The sequence below is a fragment of the Eschrichtius robustus genome, chromosome 9 (assembly GCF_028021215.1).
Source record: "Eschrichtius robustus isolate mEscRob2 chromosome 9, mEscRob2.pri, whole genome shotgun sequence".
NCBI lineage: Eukaryota > Metazoa > Chordata > Mammalia > Artiodactyla > Eschrichtiidae > Eschrichtius > Eschrichtius robustus.
In genome coordinates this window covers 7866032-7884015 of record NC_090832.1, presented here as the reverse complement: position 1 = coordinate 7884015, position 17984 = coordinate 7866032, and the positions used below count along the sequence as shown (strand labels likewise).

Below are 17984 nucleotides of genomic sequence, written 5' to 3'. Positions count from 1 at the left end.
GGGCCCTAAACCTCAAGAAAGGTAAATCACGTAGGAGGTCCAGAGGAGGATTATTAAACCATCAAGGGGTGGAAAACGGACCTTCGTGCCAGCAGTGCAGTAGCTCGGAAAGGCGAGGGGATAGAATTTCTGGTACGGGAGAAGTCAACAGAGTTTGCTGAATCTCAGGCTACGTGGGCAGGGAAGCGGCACATGAAGGGCTGGCTTGCAGGGCGGAGCTGAGCCGGGAGGGCTCACGGTTGAGAACCCCGTGGGGCTCCCTTGAGGTGGTGGGCGAGGAGACGGCTGATTGGAGTGGGCTGTGAGAGACCCGCACGTGCCAGAGTCCCCAGGATCCAGGATGCTGGCCCCTCTCGGGGCGAGGTTACTAAACCTCAGCACCCTTCAGTTGGGAGCGGCTGCAGACCGTATGCCTCTTCCATGCTCATTTTAGGGGCGAGTCTTGGGGAACACGCACATCATTTAGCCAGTGGCACTCCTGGAACTGGAGCCCTGATCTCTGCCCCCCTTTCGGTGACTCCCTGTTCTGGCTTGGTGTTTATGAGCCTCTCGGAGACAAGCGCTGCCTGGGGCTCACAGCCCGCTGAAAACAGTCTTCTGTCCTCTCGAGACCATCCCAGCAAGATGAAAGGAACCACAGGCCTGCCCTGCAGGGTTTCGGTTGTCTGAAACGCAGTAAAGCCACTCTGATCTCTGGGGTTTGAGCCCTGAACTTGCTTGCCTGCACAGCTGCTACGGGTGTCCTGTTTGCCGTCTCTGCCCCTGCTCCTGGGACGTTCCTGGGTTCTGGTCACATCATGGGTGCTTTCTTCCTTTTGATGCGGCACAGGTAACAACGGCAGAGGGGCTCCTGTGTTCACCGGGGAGGTGGACTGCTCCTACTTCTTCACGTGGGACACAAAGTACGCCTGCGTGGACGAGAAGGAGGCTCTGCTCTGCGGCGTCTCCGACGGGAAGCAGCGCTTCGACCTGTCGGCCCTGGCCCGGCACTCAGGTAGGCCCACCGCCCACTCCGTGTGCGCTCGAGAACGTTCTCTCGCCTCTTTCCCCACGAGCACGTTTGGAAATGCTGTTACCGTTTTCCTTGTCAACTAACTGTATCGTGGCCTTTCCCCGCTTCTCACAGAGCAGTATGAATTATCAGAAATGACACTGAATCGGGAGGCGAGGTATCTGAATTTGAGGTCGGTGTTACTGTTTTCTACTTGGAATATCTTGGGCTCATCTTACCGTAGTTCAGTAAAAACGGCCAAGTGCCTTCTGTGTGCCAGGCCCTGTGCTTTGTGATTAGAAAAAAAAAATTTTTGTTTAAACTTTTGTTGCTAAGAGGGTAGATCTTAAAAGCTGTCACATCATCCCCGCGAAAATTGGTACCTCTGTGTGGTAATAATGGTCGTTAACTGCACTTACTGAGGCAGTCGTGGTGCAGTATATACATACATCAAATCGTATTGTACACCTGAAACCGATGCAGTGTCATGTGTCAGTCATAGCCCGATTAAAAAGAGTTTAAGCTTTTACAACAGCGTTCAAGCAGGCAGTGTTCCCACTTAACACAGAGACTGTGAGGCCCAGAGGGTTGCACACCTGGGGTGACAGGTGTGTGTCGTCCCCCCCCCGCCCCGTCTCACTGCCTCTTTCCCGTCTCGAAATCAGGATTTGCACTCCCTGACCAACCTCAGATTCTTTTGTGAGGCTGAAAGGAGGAGGGATGTGGGACCTGTCACAGGGGCCTGGCTCATGGTGAAGACTCGTCGAGGTTAATTTATTTGTCCTGTGAACCAAGGCTTGCGGAGCGTTTGTTACTGGCGGGGACTGGACGAGGTGCCGGGGATACGGCAGCAAACCTGGCGAGCACGACCTCTGCCCCCCGGGCCTTGGAATTTAGCAGGGGGCACAGAAGACTGAACAATAAGCATGGGGTCACCCAACAGGGATAACCAGATCTAGGTGGGGACTTCTAGTTTCACCCTTTTAGCAGCCCTGGAATTGGGCATAGATAGAAGCAAGTTGCCTCTGTAAAGTGGAATAATAACACGAGACAGGGAGAATGGCCTTAAGTCACATAGTCACCAGCTAGTATTGGAACGATTACTCACGTGTTCAGAGTCCCAGCTGCTTGGGAAAGTATCATATTAAAAGGAGAATTCCTCCTTCGTGGGGGTGCTGGAACGCTCTCCTTTGAACACGAGCCCCACTATAGATGCTCTCGGGCAGCGAATTGCCCGGGGAATAACCGTCTCGGTGCTTTCCTGGTTCAGCACCTTTGAGCCGTGGGGCTGGTGCCGTGGTTACAGTCTGTGTGCTGGTCAAGAGGCTGGTTTTCTGTCTGCCGAGCGGGAAGAGCTCTCACCTCCGCTCAGACCCGGGTTTGAGGCCCATTCCGCCGCATCCAGCTGTGTTTACTTGAGCAAGTTACACCCCCGCCCCCCAATTTTCTTACAGTAAACTGAGTGGTGGTTTCAGATCCTAGGATCTGCGAGGATGCAGAGATGCATTCGTACTCAGCTGACTTCGGCCACCTCTCTGGTTCTCTGGGACCCAGGTTACTTGTGTAGCGTTTGCACCCACATATCTAAGGATGCCGTGAGGTGAGAGCTCACATCCTTCCCTGATAGTTTAAAAAAGTCCTCCTGCCTGACGCTCTTCAGCCCTCCGCAGCCCAGCCAAAGCTTTCAGAACAGCGTTTGTCCTTGTTCAGTGCGTGGTCGGCCGTGAGTCCTTCCCGGTTATTGACACCCGTGTGTAGTGACTGTGTTACCACTGATGTGGGATTTTCCCTTTAAACCCCAGCCTCCAGTCCGCACAGGGAACATCCTCACTGCCTGTGTGTCCTCCTTCCCACACGGTTCTCAGTGATGCCTTTGGGGGCTGTTTGGGGGATGGTCCGCCTTTGACTTGCTGTCTGCTCTCAGCCTGTGCTCCTTCTGCCTTCCACGGATTTTCTTCTGTTCATGCACGACTGAGTCTTGAACACTTTGAGTTAAGGGACCACACGTATCTTGTTTATCTTCCAGGGGCACTGAGCACTAAGCCCTGGGCCAGGTCTGCCTTATCTGTGGTCTGGAGGCAGATGCGTCACCAGTGGCATCTCAAGTCCGGGCTGGCGTCTGGCTTTGCTTTTCAGTTTCTGATTTCAGACTTTGGGGCTTGGGGGAATTTTGCTGTTTAATCCTCTGCCCCACCCCGTTAAGCCTCCTCTTCTGAGGAGTTGTTCGGGGCTGGCTTGTTTCCGTCACACTCAAGACAGGCTTGAGATTCTCGCTGAGTTAGTGTGCCCTCAGCCTGCTGGGTCCAGAAACGTGAGTGCCTGACGTCTAGCAGCCGCAGGCCTTTACCTTCCGCTTAATCACCATTTATGGTGTGACTCACAGAGAAATAATCACTGCCTTTGGCTGGAAGACTTTTTTTTTTTTTGGTTACAGAACTGGAACAGAATTGGGAAGCCGTGGATGGCAGCCAGAGGGAACCAGAAAAGAAGCATTTCTTCATTAACGTCTGCCACAGGGTCCTGCAGAAGGGCCAGGCGAGGGGCTGCCCCGAGGACGCGGCCGTGTGCGCTGTGGGTGAGTGGTGCCCTGTGCCTGTAGGTAATGGGAGCCCGGCTGCATCCGGGTTGGAGTGAATCAGAAGTTCTTCCTGTGGTTTCTCTCAGCCTCCTTTCTCTGGGTTCAGCGTATAATAAAGGATGGTGAAGAAAAGAGTTTAATGACTCAAATGTAGGGAACTGGTGCATTCGGGTGTCTTGAAGTTGGCTGCAGCCTTCTGATGTGGGCTCACTGGAAACAGGAAGAAGCGGTTGGGGGGAACTTGGTTATCTTTTCACTCCATCACCTGTGGAGGAGCATTGCCAGTGCTCGTGTAAAACTGATTTTGATTTTGTAACAACCTTACTGCCTGGAATTGCTCAGGCCTTACGGCTTCAGGCCAGTGGACTCTCGTAGCCTCGTGTGAGAGCACTGGACCCCTTGGGTTCCTTTTGCTGTAACTGTGTTGGTTGCGACTTCTCAATTGGATGTAAGTGTTTGTAGCATATTAGTTGTTCGTCACTTAAGACTCACCTGGAAAACGACAGGCAGTGAGAGTAATTGGAATCTGTTACAAGCATTCGATAAGGGATTGTGAACCTAGGTTGGATTTTAGGAATTATCCCAGGATTCAGAATTGGTGGTGTGTCTTTTAAAAGCAGGTCCAGCCATGTCCCTGCCTTTATTTAAGAAGGACTTGAGACAGACCTTGACCTTCAGTAAAAGTCAACTGAACCAAGAATTAAGTGGTCACGTGCTTGGCTGGCGGAACAGGTTTAATTAGTTTCTGCTTTGGTCATGGGACAAATGCTGCCCCCTCGGTTTCGACGGGCCGTGTGTCTCAGGAGAGCTGAGGGCCCCGCAAATGTGGGGGAACAGTGTTATTTTCCGGGGTGGTGTAACGTGCGTTCTTGCCTTTCTGCCTCTGGTGCCCTCGGAGGACGTTGTTTATTCACTCTCGTACTTTCCTCCTAAGCCTGAAGGTGCCCTTGGGGTCCTCAGTGTGCCTGCCACTGCCCTGTCAAACTTGTCACTCAAGAGAAACCCACTGACCCTCCGAACACCTGCAGGGTCTCGGCTCATTTTTGGTACCTCTTCGTGTGTGTCATTATCATTTTTAATCACGTCTTCTGTTTTTTTCCCTTTTCTTTCTCTCTTCCAGATAAGAACGGAAGTAAAAATCTGGGCAAATTTCTTTCTTCTCCCACAAGAGAGAAAGGACACATTCAGCTCTCTTACTCAGATGGTGATGAGTGTGGCGGCACGAAAATAAACACAAATATAACACTCGTGTGCAAGCCAGGTACACGTTACAAACGGGCGGTGCCTTCGTGGGCTTCCCCAGCGGCAGCCGCATTCTTTAGTTTTCGGTTTGCCGCCGGCCCCTGCCTGGGTGACGAGGCAGAGCGGGCTAGGGCCGAGCACCGAGGCTCCAGAAGCATTAGCCTTGGTCCACTGGACTTGAGCCCCAGCCCCAGCCCCAGCCCCAGCCCCAGCCCGGCGCAGCGATGGAGAAACCATATGGTGCCCAGGGGGGTCGTGCTGCAGTTTTCCAGATGAGCTCCGCTCCTGGCACGGCTTCCTCTTCCTGAGGCCTGGTGCAGGCTGACGTGGAGGCCGCTCCACTTCCTCCAAAGGGGGAGCGCCACACGTGCTCGAAAACGCTGTCTGTGATCTCAGCGTCGATACACACAATGCACCTTGTTTTTCAGGGTCACGGTCTATATAGATCCACACAATTTTATGTTCCTCAAAACATAGTATTTTGTGAAGACTCTTTTATGTTTCACTGTTGTGTTTATAATTTTTAGGGGCTTCCTTGTTGCTAATGGCTTGGCTTTACTATTTTTAAGCATTTTCCCTATTCTTGGGCTAATAGCATGTTTCCAGTGTTGGTGATTGTGCTGTGACATATCCTCTCTACCTCTTGTTGGAAAATTTCCTTTGGATAAATTCCCAGCTGTGGGATAAGTTCAAGGACCAGGACAGTTTTTTTGTTTTGTTTTTTTAAATTTTTTAAAATTGTAAAAATATACATAATATAAGATTTATCATTTTAAAGGAATTGTGATAAAATACAGGTAACATGCAATTCACCATTTTAATCATTTTTGAGTGCACAGTTCAGTGGCATTAAGCACCTTACATTTACATTGTACCTTAAGTACGTTTACACCACCATCCATCTCCAGAACTTTCTCGTCCTCCCAAACTGATGCTCTGTCCCCATTAAACACGGACTCCCCCCGAGCCCTGGTCCCCAGCCTTGTCCTTTCTGTCTCCGAAGGTTTGACCATTCTAGGGGTGTCAGATCGGCATTTGTAGGAGTGTATTTAGAACAAGGGAAGCTTTTTGAGACCGGATCAGCGATGGGTCTTTCTTCTCCATTGGCAGGTGATTTAGAAAGTGCCCCAGTGCTGAGAACTTCTGGGGCGGATGGTTGCTTCTACGAGTTTGAGTGGTACACGGCAGCGGCCTGTGTGCTGTCCAGGACCGAGGGGGACAACTGCACCGTCTTCGACTCCCAGGCAGGTGTGTGTCCGAGCGCCTTGTGGGGCGGGCTCACCTGCACCTGCTTAGCTTGTTTTTGTGTTGGTCTTAATATTTTCTATGACTGTTTTCAGAGATAATCTGTGTTAGAATTTTATTAATACTGTTTGACCAAAACTCTGAAAATCTGGTGTTTGAGGCTTATCTGAGATAATGAAAAACCTGTCACGTTCAAAGTCGAGGTAGGTTTGCTGATCGCAAAACCTGAGGAGCACGGGAAATAAATCATGTTTGAAAAGGCTTTTCGCATGAATTTCTGCCCAAGAAACCCACCACCGTTGACTTTTCACGGCCATCGTATTGTGGTCATCCCGCTTTGAACACACTGGTTGTTTACTCACCCGGGAATTCTGGGCTCTGACTCGGGTCTTCGGTGGGTGCAGCAGAAGGGGCGTGGTGATGGGGGACCCGTCTCCAAGGGGAAAGTGTTGGTGATGGCGGTCGTGGTAGCTCCTGTCCCAGCCGTGGGGCAGGCCTGGCCACGAGCTTCTCCTGGAGGCCTGGAGCTCAGGGGGCTCTTCTTCACTGTGGTCTCACTGACCCGGGATGGTCTTGATTCTTTCTTAGGGTTTTCTTTTGACTTGTCGCCTCTCACAAAGAAGCATGGTGCCTACAAGGTTGAGACGGAGAAGTACAAGTTTTACATCAACGTGTGTGGTGCGGTGTCCGTGGACTCCTGCCAGCTGGGCTCGGGAGCCTGTCAGGTGTCAAAAAGGCAAGTGACGGTTTCCAGTTCCCGGTCTTCTGTTAGGTGTCTTGTGCTCTCAGGTATTTTATCCTGGAGTAGCTGTGTTGTCTGGTGACATCTTTGCTTTGTGACGAGTGTGTAAAACTCTGGGAAGACCTGGACTGAAAGCCAGATGATGCTGCTGGGAGTTTTCATTTCCCAGAGAAGGAGCGGGACCGGAAGTGGGTTCGTGCAGCGCCTCACTTCTGTGTAGTCGGCACTTCTCAGCTGTTAGATGCGTTTGTGTACACGCTTCTCCTTTCAGTATTGTGTCAGTCCAGGGAGTTGTGCCTTAAACCAGCCGTGCTGAGCGTGGATGTGGGTCTGGTGTGGGGTGGGATCGCCCTCGCGCCGCTGCCGCGCTGACATCCTAACCGCGGTCGCGGCACTGCCGCCCCCTGCGCCGCCCCCCGGCGCTGCCGCCCCCTGCGCCGCCCCCCGCGACGCCCCCCGGCGCTGCCGCCCCCTGCGCCGTCCCCGGCGCTTCCTTCAGCGTCGCAGCGTCACGGAGCTTCTGGTCTTGGGATCTTTTCCGAGAGACATTTCTTTATTTGTTTCAGTGGTGGGACGTCTTGGAACTTGGGACGCAGTAATGCTAAGCTTTCATATTATGACGGAATGATCCAGCTGAACTACAAAGATGGCACGCCCTATAATAATGAAAAGCACACGCCAAGGGCCACGCTGCTCACCTTTCTCTGTGATCGAGACGCTGGAGTGGGTCTCCCTGAATATCAGGTAGGAATTGTGCTGTGTGTGTGCCCGTGTGTGCACATGTGTGTGTCCGTGTGTGTGTCTGCAGAGCGACGGGGGCAAGGAGGGAGAGAACGTCAGTCTTGTAACGGCAGGGGAAGAGGAAAAATGTGGTCAAGACAGGGCTTGTGACTTTTCTGGAGCGAGACAAGATTCTGTCGTAGGTGACGTAGGAGCTGGGATGGTCCCTGGGGATAAACCATCAAGTTGTCTGGCTCCCCAGGACTTATACAGGAGCCTGTCGTGGGACCTTTATTTAGAAGGAGAGCTATTATTAGTCTGGTTTCCTGGGTAAATCATCATCTCCTGTGATTTTAATTAATCCTTTTAGATTTGCCAGAGGACACGGGCAGTACTCATTTTCTGAGCTGTTGCTTCAGTGGGCTGTACACCTCAGTCACAGCCCATGACACTCTTGGTTTTGGGTACAAAACACAGAAAAGCATCAAAACCATCCCTTATTCCCGTTTAACAGAGGATAGATTTCCATCTTAATTTATTGCTGGGCAATCTTCCTTTTAATAAAATGAGAGGGGATGGGCAAAGTAAATTAACTTCCCTGTGGTTTTTATTTAGAAAAAAATGCCTTGTCTTTTTAGAAATGCTGGCTTTGTGTAATGATTACTCTCTTCTGCCACCCCTCCCATGCCTGTCCTTGTCCTGAGATCAGGAAGAAGATAACTCTACCTACAACTTCCGGTGGTACAGCAGCTACGCCTGCCCGGAGGAGCCCCTGGAGTGTGTGGTGACCGACCCCTCCACCATGGAGCAGTACGACCTCTCCAGGTGAGGCGCGTCTGCCTGCCCTTGGCCCGGCCCCGCCCAGGTGGGGCTCACTGAGGTCGATCAGACCCTGCCCTGCCGGTGAGCGTGTAACTGAGCCGACGATAGGGAATCAGGTGAGTTCTGGGTGCAGGCCCGAGGTGGGGGGCTTTAAGCAGAATGAATTCTGCTGCTGGTCCTGTAGCCTGTGCGAGATCGACCAGCAAAGCCTGTCTCCTTCACTGCATCGTGGAAAGCAAGGCCCGTCGGTGCAGAGGCGCGGGGCCAGTTCCAGCTGCGCCGGGGGCTGCATTTAGCGAGGTCGAGAACACAGGTGTGCCGGCTCTGGTAGTTTGGTGGGCGGGGCACGTTTCCTTCTGTATTTCTCTAACTGCTTAGAAATGAATCGTAGGGCCGAAATCTGTCAGCTTGAAAAGCATGCATTTCCCTTTGAAATTTCAGTCTAGCAAAATCCGAGGGCGGTCATGGAGGAAACTGGTACGCCCTGGACAATGCCGGGGCACACAGCACGTGGAGGAAGTACTACATAAACGTGTGTCGACCTCTGAACCCAGTGCCGGGCTGCGATCGGTACGCGTCCGCTTGCCAGATGAAGTACCAAAACGACCAAGTGAGTCTGCCGTCCCCTCCTGAGCCCAGGACTCGGTAGGACTTGGTGGTGGAGGGGGCTGTCTGGGGACTCTCAGGTCTAAGGAGGCCTGGCTGCTGCCGAGAAGCCCTCTGAGTGGGAGAGGGGCCTCGGGGTGAATTCCCCTGCCCCCCACAGATGTGATCGTATTCGAGTCGTTGTTCAGATTTAAAATTTAAAAAAGCCTGGGTGTCGGGGACCTCCTCTGCTCACAGTACTCGGCAGAGGAAGTGTCTCTGGGTGAGCTGCAGACATCTGAAAAGAATAGTTTTTGCTTCCAGAGGCTCTTACTTCTGGACTAACTAGGGGCCCACCTGCTCGGTAGAGTTGCTGTGGATGAACTAGATCCAAGCGTTAGCTCTCGCCAGGGTGCAAGCTGCACTTCGTCACCCGATGGAATGCAGTCACTGCCGGAGCTTTGGTATGTTTCCCTGGGCTCCGTGTACACGGTGCATCTTAAAATAAAGATGTATGTGTGCTTCTTTAAAAATAGCATGTCGGGAATGTACTTTCCTGGCTTCTGTTACGCGGCAGCTTGGAGGTGTTTTAAAGGAAGCCGGCGAGCGCTCTCTGGTGGTTCAGAGTGAGCGCCCCGTGGTGTGTACACGTGTACGTACGCGCGCGTGCTCTTGGTCGGAGCAACGGCCTCAAAGGACTGTCAGTCCTCGTTATTCACAGATTCTGTATCTGCGAAGTTGTCTACTTGCTCATGTTTATTTGTAACTCCAAATCAGTACCGGGTGCTTTCACAGTCTTCCGTGGACGTGCGCAGAGTGGCCTGACGTGGCTCTGCGTTCTCGTCTTGCCTCTCCTACCCAGACGGCCAGAGGGTGGAGACCCGAGGGGCGGGCAGTGCGGTGCCAGAAGCTCCTGGCTCCTGGCCGGGTGGGCGAGGTTTGAGTCCTTCCTCTGATGCCCGTTAGTGGGGTGGCCTTGGATAAGTCACTTAGCATGTCCGAACCTCATTTTCTCTGTTGTAAAATAAAGAAAATAGAATCTACCAGGATCTTGAGGATTCAGGATCACAGTCTGTGTGACATAAGCGTACATATGGGTACCTCCAGTCGTCCCTTTTGGTTTGTGGGGAGAGGATTGGTTCCAGGATCTCGGCAGATACCAACATCTAAGGATGCCCGAGACCTTTCTATACGGTGTCGCAGTATTTGCACATCACCTACACACATCCTCACTCTTAAGTTCCCTCTCGGTTACTTATAATACTTAACACAGTGTAAATGCTATGTTAATAGATGCTGATGGCAAATTTAAGTTTTGCTTTTTCTGGAATTTCTTTCCCCTGAATATTTTCGATCTGAAGTTGGTTGAACCTGCAGAGAGGTAGGACCTGTGGATATGGAGGGCTGACTGTGTTTCCCCTCTGTGTCCGAACAGTGGTTCTGTATTCACTAATTCAGCATTTGTGGCGAGTTTATAGAACACAGCTACTGTGAATAATGAGAATCCACTGTGTTAGTAATGAGGAAATCAGTTGTTTTCTCTTCAGAGGGAAACATAACGGACGCGCGTGTTTGCAGGGTTCATTTTCTGAAGCCGTCTCCATCAGCAACTTGGGGGTGGCGAAGACGGGCCCCATGGTGGAGGACAGCGGCAGCCTCCTTCTGGAGTATGCGAATGGCTCGGCCTGTACCACCAGCGATGGGAGACGGACCACCTACACCACCAGGATCCACCTCGTCTGTTCCAGGGGCAGCCTGGTAAGGAAGGCGCTGCTTGTCACCTGTGACCTTGGTTGCTTTGGGTTCCTCTGTGTCTCTTCACAGGGACAAAGGTTGATCTTAATTCTGCTTCAGGTCAGCATGTGATACAAACTCAGGGAGGCAAGGAGCACGGTAATGGTGCTTTCGTGGCTGTCCTTTCTCAACGTTAAGCCTGATCTCTTACTGCTGGTTTGTGACATACACTGTATGGTCTTCTGTAGACTTGAGTTTTTTCTCTGAGTGGTGCAGATGCCGCCCTGCCTGTTAGTTCCTGTGAGTCGGTGATCTGAGGATCATGGCTGCAGAATAGGTCTTAGAGACGGTTCAGTCCAAACAGCAGACTTCATAGATGAGGAGACTGAGGCTGGGTGCAGCTCAGGCCAATGGATGAACACACGGAGGGAGGTGTGTGTAATATGTCAGAAAAGCAGGGATGAAAAATCAAGGCTGGGAAACGGAGAAAGTGTTGGAGATTGCATTTGGGCCCGAGTTCCTCGGCCAGGGCAGAACAGAAGAGAAAACTCCAAATAAAAATGCTCCGGGGTCATTGGGGATAGTTCCCATTGGTTTTTAAAAAACAATGCGGTGGAAGATGTACAACATAAGATTTACCATTTTAGCCATTTTTAGATGTACAGTTCAGTGGCATTAAGTACATTTACAGTGCTGGGCATGCATCACTGGTGTCCATTTCCAGAACTTTCTTATTCTAAACTTAATTTTTTTTTTTTTTTTTTAACCTGGAGCCTTACATTTATACCTGGGTCACGTGTTTTTTTGAATAATTGCCAAACTCTTAGATGAACACTGAGTGGGAATAATAAAGAGCTCATGTTTATTATCAAACAGATTATTTCCAAGGGCTGGTTACACTTTTTAAGGGTCTGCTACAGCGTCCTCTCACTTTGTAGACAAGAACCCGGCCCGGTGTGTCCACTCCTCTCCGCAGGCAGGGGGCCTCGGTCACTTACATACTAGGCGTCCTGCAGACGCCAAGTTTTCTCTGTCCTTTGCCAGCACACGAGTTTTTCCCAAGAGATAATGTCTTTAGAGCTTAAGGTCACTCTGATAAGGGAAGGAAAATGTTAGCTGGCTGAGCACAGCCTGAGTTGTGCAAGGAAAGTGTCACATAACTGAGCTGTAAACACACACTCTGATAAGCCGGAGTCGGCTTCCCGATTTCTGCTCTCCGTCCCAGGAAGGAATGCTGGCTGCCCAGCCCGGCCCTCGCCTCCTCCTGGGCACGTCCGGGCGTCCCCTCCCTGGGCCTCATCCCACTCCGCTTCCCCTCTCTGGTGTCTCGTTGCCACGGAGATACTGGACAGTTCCAGGAAGTTCTCTCGGACCCTTATTTTTTCAGCTTTCCTGTGACATCCTATTTGGACAGTGTTTTTCAGTTTTCAGAGCGATTGCACGTTGTTACTGTATCCCTCAGCAGTGGTGCAGGGGGTGGCGCATCTCACGGGCCCGGGAAACACTGAGTGAGGGTCATGTCCCGGGGAGTCCCGCAGTCCCAGGACTTCTCACAGCCGCGTGGTGAGGCAGAGGGAGGGGTGTGTGTTTAGTTTACTGTTGGTAATGCTGCGGCTGAGAGGGTGGGGACTTCAGGTAAGAGGGCGCTCGGTGGGTGAGGCGCGCGGGACAGCCTAGCGTTTCCTTCCCCTGTGCGTCTGGGCGGGCGTCTCACCTCCTCTGTGCCTCCATTTGCTCATCTGTACACAGAGGGCGGGTAGGGGTTGTCCTGAGGCTCAGCTGAGGAACGCTCATCACACTCGTTATTGAAAACACACCCAGGAGAGCGCCCGGATAGTCAGTGACTCACAGCGGGAAGAGCGTTCCCGTGTAACTAGACCCACAGCTGCAAGTAGAGCCCGGGAGCCTCCTCGTGCCCCTTCCCGGTCCGTTCCCCCGCCCCGTCCCGTCCCGACCCCTCGCCCCATAGGTCAGTCTCGCCTGTGTCTGCGCTTGCGAGGCTGTGATCGTGTGCACCGGGACCTCTGGCTCTGGCTCTGTTCTGCATCTGGGTGTAGAACGGTTTTCAACAGCGTGGACTGGACTCAGACCTCGGTTTGGGTCCCAGTTCTACCACTGACTCCTGGCGTGACCTCAGGTGAATTTCCCAGCATCCGGGCGTAAGAGAGAACATCTCCTTAGTAGGAACGCTGAGGACGTTAAGTTGTAGTTAGATAAGGCACACGAAGCACCTAGCCTAGCACTGTCCCATGATAATCCATAGTTTTTAGCTCTTTTTATTTATCAGGCAAGTATTCTTTTGGTTAGAGCGAGTTCCATTTTCTCATATTGACTTTTATCCCGGATTTGTCTTTTCAGAACACCCATCCCATATTTTCTCTCAGCTGGGAGTGTGTGGTCAGCTTCCTGTGGAACACGGAGGCTGCCTGTCCTGTCCAAGTAACGACAGACACAGACCAGGTATGGGTGCGGTCCGGGGCCTCTGGCCATTCCCATCCGGGTGTCCCAGCTCTGCACCCCTCCCCTTGTGCTTCTTAATCCCTCACGGCGTCTGCATTTCCTCCGCCTCGACAGCACGCATCTGGAAGGCATCCCGCGTTCCTCTCCCTCAGCCCCGGCTGCCAGTGCTGGGATGAGAACCAGGACCTTCAGTTTTCCTCTGGGTTCCTTCCCTTTTCCCCCCGTCACTGGCCCTTCAGCGTGGCAGGGGCTCCGGGCTCTCCATCACTGCAGAGATGGGTGCTTAAATAGCACGACCATGCCTAAAACGTGCCCCATCGTCTATCGGACACAGCCCGCGTGGTTTAACGTGACGTTTAAGGTTTTAATGCTCTGCTTCCAGCAACATCCCTGCCGCAGCCCTGTGCCTGCCACAGTGCTGGGCTTATGCCGCTCTTCGGCCTTGGCATGTGCTCCTGCCCTCGGGTGAACCCCTGCCTGCAGAACGTGGCAGCCGGCTGCCCTGAGATGTGTTCTCTGCCCTCCCAGGGGTGCTCCTTGTGTTCACAGCACGGGATGTTTTTCTTTATGATGGGATGGATTTCCCTCCCTCCCTCCCTTTTCAGGGCTCCGTCCGGCAGCAGAGCCCAGGCTCACCCAGATGAATGTTCCCGGCGTAGGGTCCCGGGCTTGTGGGACCCAGGGAGGGTGGGAGTCGGGGCACGCCGCCCTGGCCCAGCGGCAGTGCTTTCTGAGGCTGTGGCCACTGCTCCGTTCTCTGCATATGGCGGGTGGGGTGGAAAAAAGACACGAGGTGGTGGGGGAAGTGCGGGGGCTCGTTATCCCTCCTAGAAGAGGGGAAGAGACAGGTAATCGTTTGTGGGTCTCTTACGGTTCCTCACTTTGGGGGTCAGCAGTGGTCTTGTTCAGGTAAATGAAGCAGCCTTAGGAGCTCAGATGAGGTCAGCATCTCTCAGCTGGTGTCCCACCTGGAGCGCTTCAGATGCGGTATCGGAAGGGGCCGTGAGCTCTCCCAGGGCTGCTTCTCGGACGGGGTTTAGCGTCAGTGCAGTCCACACGGGCAGGCTTTGGAGCTGCTCTGTCTTCGCCATGTTCTCATGGACTAGCTTCGAATGTGCCTCTTTGCCTCTTTTGTTCCTGCAGGCCTGCTCCATCAGGGACCCCAACAGTGGGTATGTGTTTGATCTGAACCCACTGAACAGTTCCCAAGGATATGTGGTCTCGGGCATCGGGAAGACTTTTGTGGTAAGGCTTGTGTGGTGGTTTCCGATTTGCCTTGAAAGGACGGGAGGACGCGTGCAAGTCACCTGCAGCTGGTCGCAGGGGAGGCAGGTGTCCTCAGGATTGCCCAGGGCCCTGTGACGGCAGCTTTTACCCAGGCGGAGATGAGAAGATCCAGATTGAAGGGGAAATGAGGTGAAACTGTCACCCCATCCTGTTATGGTGCAGATGTGAGGGTGTCATTCTTTAGAAAATAGGCTATACCTAACCCGTGGCCATGCGTCTGGAGTGGTGGTCCCAGGCCAGCAGCGTGGGCATCGCCTGGGAACTAGCGGGAGGTGCAGTGTCTTGTGGGTGGGGCCCAGCAGCCTGGGTTTTTTGTTTGTTCGTTTTTTATATTATTTTTTTTTAAATTTTTTTATTTTATTTTATTTGTTTGTTTATTTATGGCTGTGTTGGGTCTTCGTTTCTGTGCGAGGGCTTTCTCTAATTGCGGCAAGTGGGGGCCACTCTTCATCGCGGTGCGCGGGCCTCTCGCTGTCGCGGCCTCTCTTGTTGCGGAGCACAGGCTCCAGACGCGCAGGCTCAGTAATTGTGGCTCACAGGCCTATTTGCTCCGCGGCATGTGGGATCTTCCCAGACCAAGGCTCGAACCCGTGTCCCCTGCATTGGCAGGCAGATTCTCAACCACTGCGCCACCAGGGAAGCCCTGTTTTTTAAAAATAAATTTATTTATTTATTTTTGGCTGCGTTGGGTCTTTGTTGCTGCGCGCGGGCCTTCTCTAGTTGTTACTCTTCGTTGTGGTGCGCGGGCTTCTCATTGCGGTGGCTTCTCGTTGCAGAGCACAGGCTCTAGGCGTGTGGGCTTCAGTAGTTGTGGCACGTGGGCTCAGTAGTTGTGGCTTGCTGGCTCTAGAGCGCAGGCTCAGTCGCTGTGGCTCACGGGCTTAGTTGCTCCGCGCCATGTGGGATCTCCCTGGGCCAGGGCTCGAACCCGGGTCACCTGCATTGGCAGGCAGATTCTTAACCACTGCGCCACCAGGGAAGCCCCAGCAGTCTGTTTTGACAAGGCCCCATGTGGCTCTGATGCCCACTGGGGTTTCAGAGCCACTGGTCAAGTGGAAATTATATTCCCCTGTAAGAGGGAGACGACCGATGGCCGTGCTCTGGGATCTTCTGACAGCACTTCCTACATGGGCGGCCCTGACAGGGTGTCTGGAGTGGTGAGGAGGAAAATCTCCACTTAATGCTGTTCTGTTATAAACTAAGCGCTGCTAGACAGAAAGCTTTTTAAAAATCTTTATTTAGGTTTAACTTCTTCTAGCAAAATCCACAGTGGAAAAAGAGAATACCCTTTGAAAGCAGGAAGTTGGGGTGAGAATGTCATAACAGTTTGATGCAAAGGGGACTTTGCAGGCACAGCGCATGCGGGAGGGCCTGCAGATTGTTCCAGAGCCAGAAGGCACCTGGCAGGGCTCGTCACTCAGCAGCACAGTGGCTTGCAGCCCTCCCTACCCCACCCCCTGTCAGAAGTTGCTGCTCTGGAGTTTGGCTTGTAACAGGTTATCATAGGTGACAGTACATTTGGCTGTCTGTGTGAGTGTGAGAAGCAGACAGGAACTTTGTTGAGCCCCATAGGGAACATGTCAGAAGGGGAGAGTCCCATAGAGGACATGCCAGAGGAGGTGAACCCAGGGAGAACATGCCAGCAAAGGGGAACTCTGTAGGGGACATACTGGAAGAGGTGACCCCATAGAGAATATGCTCGAAGCAGGCCAGAAAGGCTGTGCCCGTGCAGTGGCAGGGGCGGGAGGTGGCAGGTGCACAGTTGCGGACAGCAGGGACAGACTGTGGATGATGAAAGTGGAAGTGGTGTTGATTAGTAGGGTGTCTAGGCTCCTGGGAGTCAGGGCACAGCCCTTGTGCTGCCAGAAAGGCTCAGGACACCACCGCCCACCAGCCGGCTACTTGGCACTGTTCCCGTGTCACCTGACCCTGCTGGGCTCAGCTGCCCCTACATACTACATACTTCTGTGACCACGCAGCCCACGTGGCTGCAGGGCACCTGCCTGGGTGTAGTCTTAAGTGGCCGTTTCTTAAGTAGTAAACTTTGGTCTGAAGGAAAAATACTTTGTACATGTAGTTCTTAACTTTTTATACGTCGTCCACGGACACGTGTCAGTTGTAGAGAAGTCTTTCCTTTCCGTGTCTCGTACCGAAGAGTATATCCTGCTTCATTATATCAACTACTGGATTTAAATCAAATGATATCAACAGCTTTAAGAAATACAGGGGTATCCCATTATATTTATTTTTAATTAGTGTGACTTCAACCATATATGCTTTTCCTCGTATAATCAAAAATACTGTAAAATTCTGGTTACTTACAGTCTCTCTCTTATACATGCTGCATTGTTACATGCAATGTGTCTCATTCATTTAGAGATACGGGGCTGTATACACAAAGCCTTACAGGCAATTTATGGGCATTGCCGTTTGGACTTTGATTTTTGCTTTATGTACTAGCTTCAGGGTTTAATTGCCCAGGCATGGAAAGTTGGTCATTTGCCTAATGAGGAACAAATTATGCAGTTGTTTGGATAACAAGCAGACAACCCTGTTTGGCTGGGCAGGGTTTGAGTTGCTCGGGGTTGTGTTCCCGGTGAGTCGCGTGGCCTGAGTTGGTGTGTGGTTCTCGCTGTCTGGCCTGCAGTTTAACGTGTGCGGCGCGATGCCCGTCTGCGGCACCTTGGATGGAAAGCCAGCTTCCGGCTGTGAGGCAGAGACCCAGACGGAAGAGCTGAAGAATCTGAAGCCAGGAAGGCTGGTGGGACTGGAGAAGAGCCTCCAGCTGTCCACTGAGGGCTTTATAACTCTGACCTACACGGGGCTTCCTTCCCACCCCAAAGGTGAGCTCACATCCCTGTGTTTGCAGCTAACCGGTGTCCCGGGGGTTCTGTGACTGTAAACCTTCCAGAGTGTAACGGGAGTGCCTGTAGACCCTGAGTCCTGGCCACCCTCCCCGCCTCTGAGCCCCACGTGCCCAGCCTCCGGTGTGTTCTCCCAGCCGCCTGAATGCACCCCGCGGCCGAGGGGTCCCGGCCACTAGGTTCTGCGGCGCCCAACCCCAGGCGTCCTCCACCAGCACCTCCAGTGGCTCCTCTGATAGGAATGTGTTCACTCGGCCTTTGGTGCTGTGTTTTTCAGGTATTAAAGAAGCGGTGAGTGAAGATAACAGAAGTTACTTTGTTTTTTCCTAAATTTCTTCCTTTCCGCCAATTCCTCTACTCAGTCTTTATTGTATCTTTAAATACAGTTTTGCATCTCCAGTGGGTTCACATTTCTACTCCTTCCTGCAGCTGTGACTGTAAACTGCAAGTTGCCATTTTTGGTGTCATAAGGTGCAAGGCCGAGTCGGAGGGCCTCGGGAGGACGGTGGTGGTGGAGTCACAGCTACCGTCGCGAATGCTCGCCGTGTGCGTGCCGGTCCCGTGTGGTCCCGTGTGGAGTGCTGTGTGCGCTTTGCATCTCATTTGCGCTCACACCTTCTGCTTCGCCACCTTCTCGCTTCACAGGGGACCAAGGCCCCGGAAGGCCCTGTGCCCTGGACAGAGCCACGGGCTCAGCGCTGGGCAGAGCCAGGG

At 52.7% G+C, this 17984-nt stretch overlaps 1 protein-coding gene across 2 annotated transcripts in view; it reads left to right on the top strand.

Annotated features, from left to right (window-relative positions):
* IGF2R (insulin like growth factor 2 receptor) overlaps positions 1 to 17984 on the top strand; it is a 117139-nt gene that overhangs the window by 49654 nt on the left and 49501 nt on the right. For both annotated transcript variants that reach the window (XM_068551491.1, XM_068551492.1), the window contains exons 11-22: positions 830 to 994; positions 3426 to 3566; positions 4690 to 4830; positions 5922 to 6059; positions 6645 to 6792; positions 7365 to 7542; positions 8228 to 8343; positions 8782 to 8950; positions 10504 to 10683; positions 13018 to 13119; positions 14263 to 14364; positions 17054 to 17249. In XM_068551491.1, the coding sequence (XP_068407592.1) occupies positions 830 to 994; positions 3426 to 3566; positions 4690 to 4830; positions 5922 to 6059; positions 6645 to 6792; positions 7365 to 7542; positions 8228 to 8343; positions 8782 to 8950; positions 10504 to 10683; positions 13018 to 13119; positions 14263 to 14364; positions 17054 to 17249 (1776 nt within the window). The remainder of the gene's footprint in view (positions 1 to 829; positions 995 to 3425; positions 3567 to 4689; positions 4831 to 5921; positions 6060 to 6644; positions 6793 to 7364; positions 7543 to 8227; positions 8344 to 8781; positions 8951 to 10503; positions 10684 to 13017; positions 13120 to 14262; positions 14365 to 17053; positions 17250 to 17984) is intronic.